At 38.5% G+C, this 11,264-nt stretch overlaps 1 protein-coding gene across 1 annotated transcript in view; it reads left to right on the top strand.

Moving 5' to 3' along the window:
• Positions 1-6,499: 6,499 nt before the first annotated feature.
• The window catches only part of LOC133609805 (collectin-12-like), a 51,086-nt gene continuing 46,321 nt past the window's right edge, over positions 6,500-11,264 (top strand). The window contains exons 1-2 of the mRNA XM_061965772.2: positions 6,500-6,764; positions 7,295-7,345. Of these exons, the coding sequence (XP_061821756.1) occupies positions 6,689-6,764; positions 7,295-7,345 (127 nt within the window). The 5' untranslated portion in view covers positions 6,500-6,688. The remainder of the gene's footprint in view (positions 6,765-7,294; positions 7,346-11,264) is intronic.

Raw genomic sequence — 11,264 nt, 5'->3', positions numbered from 1 at the left:
TGATGTTCAAACTCATAAACTTTATTTTTTTGCAAATAATCATTAACTTTAGAATTTGATGCCAGCAACACGTGACAAGAAGTTGAGAAAGGTGGCAATAAATACTGATAAAGTTGATGAATGCTCATCAAACACTTATTTGGAACATCCCACAGGTGAACAGACAAATTGGGAACAAGTGGGTGCCATGATTGGGTATAAAAGTAGATTCCATGAAATGCTCAGTCATTCACAAACAAGGATGGGGCGAGGGTCACCACTTTGTCAACAAATGTGTGAGCAAATTGTTGAACAATTTAAGAAAAACCTTTCTCAACCAGCTATTGCAAGGAATTTAGGGATTTCACCATCTACGGTCTGTAATATCATCAAAGGGTTCAGAGAATCTGGAGAAATCACTGCACGTAAGCAGCTAAGCCCGTGACCTTCGATCCCTCAGGCTGTACTGCATCAACAAGCGACATCAGTGTGTAAAGGATATCACCACATGGGCTCAGGAACACTTCAGAAACCCACTGTCAGTAACTACAGTTGGTCGCTACATCTGTAAGTGCAAGTTAAAACTCTCCTATGCAAGGCAGAAACGTTTATCAACAACACCCAGAAACGCCGTCGGCTTCGCTGGGCCTGAGCTCATCTAAGATGGACGGATACAAAGTGGAAAAGTGTTCTGTGGTCTGACGAGTCCACATTTCAAATTGTTTTTGGAAACTGTGGACGTCGTGTCCTCCGGACCAAAGAGGAAAACAACCATCCGAATTGTTATAGGCGCAAAGTTGAAAAGCCAGCATCTGTGATGGTATGGGGGTGTATTAGTGCCCAAGTCATGGGTAACTTACACATGTGTGAAGGCGCTATTAATGCTGAAAGGTACATACAGGTTTTGGAGCAACATATGTTGCCATTCAAGCAACGTTACCAAGGACGCCCCTGTTTATTTCAGCAAGACAATGCCAAGCCACGTGTTACATCAACGTGGCTTCATAGTAAAAGAGTGCGGAGTCCAGACCTGTCTCCCATTGAAAATGTGTGGCGCATAATGAAGCCTAAAATACCACAACAGAGACCCCCGGACTGTTGAACAACTTAAGCTGTACATCAAGCAAGAATGGGAAAGAATTCCACCTGAGAAGCTTAAAAAATGTGTCTCCTCAGTTCCCAAATGTTTACTGAGTGTTGTTAAAAGGAAAGGCCATGTAACACAGTGGTGAACATGCCCTTTCCCAACTACTTTGGCACGTGTTGCAGCCATGAAATTCTAAGTGAATTATTATTTGCAAAAAATAAATAAAGTTTATGAATTTGAACATCAAATATCTTGTCTTTGTAGTGCATTCAATTGAATATGGGGTGAAAATGATTTGCAAATCATTGTATTCCGTTTATATTTACATCTAACACAATTTCCCAACTCATACGGAAACGGGGTTTGTATTTCCTACTATGTATTAATACATACAATAATCATACTATCAATTTCAATTAACCTTTTAGATATGTACAGTACAGGCCAAAAGTGTTAAGTTAAAGTTATAGTACCAATGATTGTCACACACACACACACTCGGTGTGGTGAAATGTGTCCTCTGCATTTGACCCATCCCCTTGTTCACCCCCTGGGAGGTGAGAGGAGCAGTGAGCAGCAGCAGTGGCCGAGCTTTGAATCATTTTGGTTATTTAACCCCCAATTCCAACCCTTGATGCTGAGTGCCAAGCAGGGAGGTAATGGGTCCCATTTTTATAGTATTTGGTATGACTCAGCCGGGGTTTGAACTCACGACCTACCGATCTCAGGGCGGATACTCTAACCACAAGGCCACACCTTCTCGTTTCAATGCGTTTTCTTTATTTTCATGACTATTTACATTGTAGTTTGTCACTGAAGGCATCAAAACTATGACACCTGTGAAGGGAAAAAAAACCTTTCAGGTGACTACCTCTTGAATCTCATCGAGAGAATGCCAAGAGTGTGCAACACAGTAATCAGTGCAAAGGGTGGCTATTTTGAAGAAACTAGAATATAAAACATGTTTTCAGTTATTTCACCTTTTTTTGTTAGGTACATAACTCCGCATGTGTTCATTCATAGTTTTGATGCCTTCAGTGACAATCCACGATGTAAATAGTCATGAAAATAAAGAAAGCGCATTTAATGAGAAGGTGAGTCCAAACTTTTGGCCTGTACTTTATGTCCTAACCTCATTCTAGTAGTAATATCTTCTTCCTTCGTATTTATATTCCCTCCTTTCATTACACCTTCTCTCCTCTGGACTTTGTAATACTCCCTACCTTTTGTTGCCTTATTCCAATTATTGTGCCACTTTGTATTGTGTTCTATCTTACCTATATTCTTCACTTCTTCTTTACTGTGGTTAATCTCCATGTTTACTTCTGTCTTAGTGGTTGCTTGCTTTGCTATCTGCTAGTTTAGACCTGGGCAAACTAAGGCACGCGGCCCGTTAAGCTTTTTCAAATAATTTATTTAGATCTTTATGATCGAAACTGTAGCTGCCATTATGATGTGCAGTGATGTGTAACGGTACAGAGGGAGAAGGAGACGGCATGGAGACAGGGTTGTCGTTAGCTTGCAGCGTGTTTATTGTAATATACAATTATATGTGAAGTGTGTGTTTAAACCAAATGTATAAGGTGTGACTATGTGTAGCAGATATATGAGGAGTGTTACCAGGTGGTGTTGAAGGTGCGTGTTGAGATCGGTGCGGAAGTCCAGAAAGGGCAAGGCAGGCTCGGAGATCCAGGGACAGGCAGGAGGTGAGGGGCTGGAGCAAGGCGTCGTGGTCCAAAGGCAGGCCGTGAGGTCGAGATCCAGGCAGGCAGTAGAGAGTCCAGAGGGGATCCAGGGAGACGAGACACACAACTTGAAACCAGGGGATGACGAAAGGTTGCTGGATGACGACACAAGACAAGACACATTGAGTTTGACGGAGGGGAAACACAAAGAGCGAGGAACCACATGGGCAAAGAAGCGAGAGACGTGAGAGGCTTACTGTGCAGGTAGCTATGTTCTGGCACTGGAACGCAAGATGCGCTGGCCTTTGAAGACAAGATTCTCATCAGCGTCAGGTGTGTTGTTTGCAGAGTGACTGCAGCCGAAGAGGAACGCCCGTGGGTGTGTCTGGAGGTGCGCTGCACAGAGTGAGAGGCGGCAGGTGTAGGAACCGTAACTAGATGTTTTCAAATGACCGTAAGTCTTGAACCATACAAAGTATTTCAATGGTTGGAATCTGCACTTTTGCATGATATACTGGTTACTATGGTAATCTAAGTCCAAGCAGTGTGGGTGGGGAGCGTTTTCACAGAGTGTTCCCAGAGCGGAAGGAGATTTTTACAACAAAGTTCTCAAGCTTAGTGATATATCAGATCGTAGCTGGGTTTTTTTACCCTTCGTGTTCATATTTTGCTGTGTTTGTTGCATTTTTGTTGCGTTTCGCTTGCTTGTCAAATATGTCGATCGAGAGGGGGTGTGACGTTCATATGTTGTCAATATTCAGTGTTTTATCGGTCATAGTTAATATTGTAAATCCCACATTCTTTGTTTTCATGTACATTTTGGATGTCTCATTCAGTAAAAAAAAATTAAATTCTATTTTTTAAGACGGTCTGTCATAAACATTTTAGCATTCAATCAGACATTATTTTGAGGTTTTGTATTAGTGTTCTTAAAAATAGATATACCGGCACCCAGACACATTTTTTCTCTCTAAATGTGTCCCCAAGTCAAAACAATTGCCCAGGCCTGTAATAATATATGCCCTACACTTTCTATCCGATGACAATAACCACAGAGCCCTGTCTTATGTTTCCCTATCAATTTCAATTTACTTTTTATATATTTATTTTACTTGTTGGGGGCAGCTATTTGGGGTTTTAGCGTTGTTGTTTTTTTGTTTTTTTTAATGCTCTGTAGCACTTTGAGGTTATTTGCTCAAAGTAAAGTGCTTTTACAAATAAAATATATTATTATTATTATTATGTATTTTAGTAATAATATATTCTTCCTTCCTATTTCTATTCCCTCCTCTCATTACACCTTCTCTCCTCTGGACTTTGTAATACTCCCTACCTTTTGTTGCCTTATTCCAATTATCCTGCCACTTTGTATTGTGTTCTATCTTAACTATATTCTTCACTTCTTCTTTAATGTGGTTAATCTCCATGTTTACTTCTGTCTGAGTGGTTGCTTGCTTTGCTATCTGCTAGTTCATTCCCCACAAAGAGTACGTGCCCAGAGAAATGTTACCACATTTCCACCGTTTATTCATTCTGAGATTGCCTGAACTATTTCACACATGTCAAATATTGTCTTGTTTCTGATGCTATGTTTTTTATGCTGGTCAATGCATTGCTGGAGTCCGAGCACACGACTGCTTTTCTTGCTTTATTTTCCTCTATCCCAAGGGTCGGCAACCCAAAATATTGAAATTTTGACCAAACATACAAAAAACAAATCTGTTTGGAGCTGCGAAAAACTAAACGCCTTGTATAAGTGTTATAATGAGGGCAACACATGATGTAAGTGTCTATATTGGCTATATTAGCCTACTATCAAAATGACTATTTATCGCAGGCTGACGCAAATCTTCGGTGACAGGAATGTTGAAATGTAATATTTATTTGACACATTTTTACAACATTGGAAAACATTAGTCAAATGACAGCCCGCCATTTATACCTTTGGCTATTCTGAACCAGTAATTTCCAGGAGTTATCTCACCCTCTGACAAGCCTCAGTTTTACTAATGTTTTCCAATGTTGTAAAATTGGTAGAATAAATAATACATTTCAACATTTCTGTCAATGAAGATTTGAGTCAGCCTGCGACACATAGTCATTTTGATAGTAGGCTATCATAGCTCATATAGACACTTATATCATGTGTTGACTTCATTACATCACTTATAGAAGGCTTTTATTTTTTTGCGGCTCCAGACAGATTTTTATTTTTTTTAATTTTTGGTCCTAAATGGCTCTTTCAACATTTTTGGGTTGCCCTAGTTCGGGGGTCAGCAACCCGCGGCTCTCGAGCCGCTTGCGGCTCTTTAGTGCCGCCCTAGTGGCTCCCTGGAGCATTTTTAAAAAACAATTAAAAATGGAAAAAGATGGGGGTAAATATTTTTTTTGTTTTCGTATGTTTTTTGTTTGAGGACAAACATGATACAAACCTTCCCAATTGTTAGAAAGCCCACTGTTTAATGTTTGTGTGGTAACACTTTAGTATGGGGAACATATTCACCATTAATTAGTTGCTTATTAACATGCAAATTAGTAACATATTGGCTCTTAATTAGTCATTATTAAGTACTTATTAATGCCTTATTTTGCATGGCCTTATTATACAACCAGTAAGAGAGTAACACTTAGTATGGGGAACATATTCACCATTACTAACCCTAACCCTAACCCTCCAACCCTAACCCTAACCAAATAACTCTAAATTAACTATTTGTTGCCTAGAATATGTTCCCCTAGTGTCTAAATAACTATAAATTAAGTCTTTGTTACTTAGAATATGTTCCCCATACTAAAGTGTTACCGTTTGTGTGCATGCTTCACTGATGAGAGTATTCGGTGGACATCGTTTTGTCCTACTAACTTCGGCGGTTCTTGAACCCACCATAGTGTGGACTGTGACGCAACACTTTGTTTACATGTACAATCTTCCACTCCCTCTTTGTCTCATTTTGTCCACCAAAAGTTTTATACTGTGCGTGAATGCACAAAGGTGCGCTTTGTTGATGTTATTGACTTGTTGGAGTGCTAATCAGGCATATTTGGTCAGTGCATGATTGCAAGCTAATCAATGCTAACATGCTATTCAGGCTAGCAGTGCGTACATATTGCATCATTATGCCTCATTTGTAGGTATATTTGAGCTCATTTAATATCCTTTACTTATATCCTTTTTGTATATAATTCAGTTTTGCATGTGTCACGACACATGTTCCAGACCACAGCAAACATTACCTAGCTTGCCAAAGATTGTAATAAATCTATTAAAAGAAGACAGCCTGTCGTAGCCTTAAACTTGGACACACACAGCTATACCTTTGGCCATTAAAAGCCAGTAATCTCCAGGAATTATCTCCCCTTCTGAGTAGCCTCTGATTTACTAATAGTTTCTAATGTTGTAAAAATGTTTAGAATAAATATTACATTTCAACATTTCTGTCAACAAAGATTTGCTTCAGCCCGTGACACATAGTCAATTTGATAGTAGGCTATTATAATAGCCTACTATCAATAGCTATAGACACTTACATCATGTGTTGCCTTCACTATAGCACTTATAAAAGGCTTTTAATTTTTTGCGGCTCCAGACGGATTCGTTTTTTGTATTTTTGATCCAATATGGCTCTTTCAACGTTTTGGGTTGCTGACCCTTCGATGCAGGCATTAAAAAGGGGCCGCGGGCGCTAAACTTTAATTTTGAAAGTCCCACCGGAAGTGGGGGTGTTTCGCTTGACTTTCCTCGCGGACAAGAGACAGGACTGGCCGACACGAAGCATCACAACACTCCTGCTCAAAGTTGCGTGAGGAAGGATGAGCTTCTAACTTTTAAAGATTTTTGCGCAGTCCTCCTTTTGCCTTTTTTCTACCGCCGTTGTCAACTTTGAAAACAAAGTTTGGACTTTTTTTTTTTTTTTTTTTACTTTTTTTTTTTTACCGGATGCTGAGATGCGCACAAAGTGACAGCGGTCCAGCTCTCCTTCTGTCATCAACGAGCAATAAAAACGCCATGAAAGGTACGTGACCCCATGTTTTGTTACTTTTTAAATTCTACTTTGTATATAAGAACACACTTTCTGTTAAGGAATTTCATGCATGTGAGCACACATAAATGCGCCTTCTAAATGACGTCACTACACTCATCACTGTTGCCCATGACCCCCCCAGGACCCCCCCGGTCCCATCTGTTTCCCATTAGGTGTGATGTTGTTCTGTGTCGTGGAGACTAATTAACTTTACTGTCAACAAACTAAAGCCTGTTGCTTTTACAGCACACACACACACACACACACACACACACACACACACACGCACGCACACACACACACACACACACACACACACACACACACACACACACACACACACGCACGCACACACACTCACACACACACACACTTTCATAGTGTATGCACATGATATGAGATGATCCCAGTGAGCAGCTTCCACTTTGCCAAACACTCGACTTGAAGGATAAAGTGGATTCCAGTGGTCTTTGTGTGTCTGCAAAATGTTGATGTCATGTGTTTCTCATTATGTCACACAGACGACTTTGCAGACGAGGAGGAAGTACAGTCTTTTGGATACAAGAGGTTCGGTGAGTGTTTGGAGAGGTGGACGTGGGACGTCGTCCCTGCTGCACAAAAGCAGGAGGTTTGGCTTTTGTAGGAAAATTTTCCCGACAGCCCACACATATCCAACAGTCCACCGGAGGAGGAGCTGAAATGTGTTTTTTTTTCTCTCTCCCCGTTATCCACAAAAGTCCCCCCCACCACAAAAAAAGAAAGACTCATGCAAACATGACAAAACCTCAAATATGTCAAATTACGCAACGCGACCCTGTTGACTTTTAGTCCCTATAGACGCAGATTACACGTCGTGCCGAGGGCCCCGCGTTCTGTGGGGGGCTCCGTTTTGCGCGTGTGAGTTAATGAACGCTGAACTATATCCTAGCCCGTTCCTGCTCTGTCACTCTTAAAGAGGAACTGTGCTTTTTGGGGGACTTTTGCCTATCATTCACAATGCTTATGTAAGATAGCACACGTGTCTTTCTAAATTGTAAATAAATGCAAGCAAAAGTCCGCTTTCTATGTAGCCTTTGAGCAGATCTGGGCAAAATAAGGCCCGGGGGCCACATGCGGCCCGTTGAGCCTGCCGGACATTCCCAAATTATTTTTTTAGATCTTTATCCTCTTAAGGCCTAAGCTGTTTGTTTACATGCTTTTTTTATTTCTTTTTACTATTTGGGCTTATTGGACCCTAATTAGAATAAAAACAAAAAATCATATTTTTTTCCAGAGTTTCAGCCTGAAATGCGAGTGTCAGGGACAGACGCGGAAGGAGATTTTTACAACAAAGTTCTAAAGCTTAGTGATATATCAGATATATCAGATTGTAGGTAGTTTTTTTTTTTACCCTTCGCGTTCATATTTCGCTGTGTTTGTTGCATTTTTGTTGCGTTTCGCTTGATTGTAAAATGTGTCGATCGAAAGGGGGCGTGACGTTCATATGTTGTCATAATTCAGTGTTTTATCGGTCATAGTTACTATTGTAAATCCCACATTCTTTACTTTCATGGACATTCTGGGTGTCTCATTCAGTAAAAAAACGTAAAATTCCATTCCGTTTTTTTAAGGCAGTCTGTCATAACGTGAGCATTCAATCAGACATTATTGTGAGGTTTTGTATTAGTGTTCCTAAAAATCAGATATACCAGCCCCCAGACCAGTGGTTCTTAACCTGGGTTCGATCGAACCCTAGGGGTTTGGTGAGTCGGCCTCAAGGGTTCGGCGGAGGTCAAAACACACCCGAATCATCGTGTAAATACAAACTTCTCCCTATCGCCGTATTACGGATACGGCAACATTTGACTGATTTGCTGGTGTGTACTTTTGTCAAAACAAGGACTATGGTGTGTTTGTTTTCCCGAGATGCAAGTAAAGCTGGACTGGTCATGGCGTGAAGGTAAATACATATTTATTTATAACACTCAAAGGAACAAAAAGCGCGCTCAAGGCAGATGTACAAACTTGACTAACGAAACAAAAAGACTTGCATGTGGGCAAAAAACTGTGAATAATTAAACAAAAAACACTAACTGTGGCATTAATAGAAAAAAAAACTTACTTGGACATGGCATGAAGTGCGCAGAGGTAAAAGTGTGACAGGGGTATGAATCCGGGATTTCGCCAGGACGACGAACTGAAAAAAATGAACTTAAATACTACCTATATGATTAACGAAAACAGGTGCGTGACTCAAAACGTGAAACAGGTGCGTGACGTGACAGGTGAAAACTAATGGGTTGCTATGGTGACAAAACAAAACAAAAGTGCACAAAAAGTCCAAAAACAAAACCGAACATGACTAAAACAATGATCACACAGACATGACAACTTTGTTGTGAGTTTATGCACTGTGTTGGTTTTGTTGTTTGAACAAGGTGATGTTCATGCACGGTTCATTTTGTGCACCAGTAAAAAAACATGGTAACACTTTAGTATGAAAACATATTCATCATTAATTAGTTGCTTAATAACATGCAAATTAGTAACATATTGGCTCTTAACTCGTCATTATTAAGTACTTATTAGTGCCTTATTCGACATGGCCTTATTATAACCCTAACCCTCTAACCCTGACCCTATCCCTAACCAAATAACTCTAAATTAAGTCTTTATTACTTAGAATATGTTCCCCTAGTGTCCAAATAACTCTAAATTTAGTCTTTATAACTTAGAATATGTTCCCCTAGTGTCCAAATAACTCTAAATTAAGTCTTTGTTACTTAGAATATGTTCCCTATACTAAAGTGTTACCAAAAACATATAACATTGTCTTGAATTTGAAAAAAAACAACATTTTATTTTTCACTAAAGAAGGGTTCGGTGAATGCACATATGAAACTGGTGGGGTTCGGTACCTCCAACAAGGTTAAGAACCACTGCCCCAGACACATTTTGTTATCTAAATTTGGCCCCCCCGAGTCAAAATAATTGCCCAGGCCTGCCTTTGACGGTCGCTTAATTCCGGCTATAAAGCATCCAAACACCTCCATCAAAGTTTTACTGTATATACACACTGTAAGTATATATGTTATGTAGTAACAGGTACATTTATAATAACATTTTATATTTACGTATTTTGATCATTTTAAGCATACGCATAATTTCACAAACGCAACACAATGTTGGCTTTTTCCATCAACAACATCACTGATTATTACACACTACTGCAGACTTTATGAGAGCCAACAAACATAATAATACATCACTTACTGTACATTGGGCCCCATTCAGCAACCGTTCTTAAGAACAAGTTTTGTTCTTAGGCCCACTTACGAAGTTTTTAAGGAGATTTTTGTATTCACCAATGTTTTCTTAGCTGGGATTTGTTCGTAGGTAAGAACAAAATCTACGAGTGCTCCAGAGCACTCTTAGGGTGGCCTATTTGTTCTTAAGTGTGACAAGTTCCCTTACTTCTATTGTCTAGTGTTAAATTAATATCATATATATAGAGATATATAGATAGATAGATATAGAAATAGATCAGACAGACAGACAGATATAGAGACAGACAGACAGACAGCAAAATGAGCACTATAGAGACATTTCAAAATTCCGTGTGCGTGCACGCGCACACACTCTCACACACACACACTCACAATCATCAGTTACCGGGGTGCTGATTTAGTGATTGGTGACTCTTTAAAAGACCAACAGGCCTCTCACCATTATATATATATATATATATATATATATATATATATATATATATATATATATATATATATATATATATATATATATATATATATATATATATATATATTATATATATATATATATATATATATATTATACAACGCCTTATATATATATATATATATATATATATATATATATATATATATATATATATATATATATATATATATATATATATTATATATATATATATATATATATATATTATACAACGCCTTATATATATATATATATATATATATATATATATATATATATATATATATATATATATATATATATATATATATATATATATATATATATATATATATATATATATATATATATATATATATATATATATATATATATTATACAACGCCTTTATAATATAACGGCGTTATTACGAACACTGTTTATGATCGAGAATGAACTTTCACAAGCACAGAGGCGAGAAAGCAGCTCACCAGCTCATGATGTCAACATAGCAGCATAGGAAGTTGCCTCTCTCTGACCAACGCGCTGCTAAATGTAGGTATTTAGCGTTAGCGCGTATAATAACAATATCGCTAATACTTGGTTAATATTCAGGACATAAAATGTAAATAGATTATTCTTGCTGATTTTTGGATGGTTATTTATTGGGTTTTATGGTCGAAATAGACACAGTGGCTCCCTTTTGGCTCCATTGTAAGCTGACTTTATATTCCCCTTAAGGTTTTTCCCATTTTCTCACATTACTACCCCCAACCTAATTATATAACTGTA

The sequence above is a fragment of the Nerophis lumbriciformis genome, linkage group LG07 (assembly GCF_033978685.3).
Source record: "Nerophis lumbriciformis linkage group LG07, RoL_Nlum_v2.1, whole genome shotgun sequence".
In the NCBI taxonomy this organism is placed as follows: Eukaryota; Metazoa; Chordata; class Actinopteri; order Syngnathiformes; family Syngnathidae; genus Nerophis; species Nerophis lumbriciformis.
This window is presented reverse-complemented; position numbering and strand designations above follow the sequence as displayed.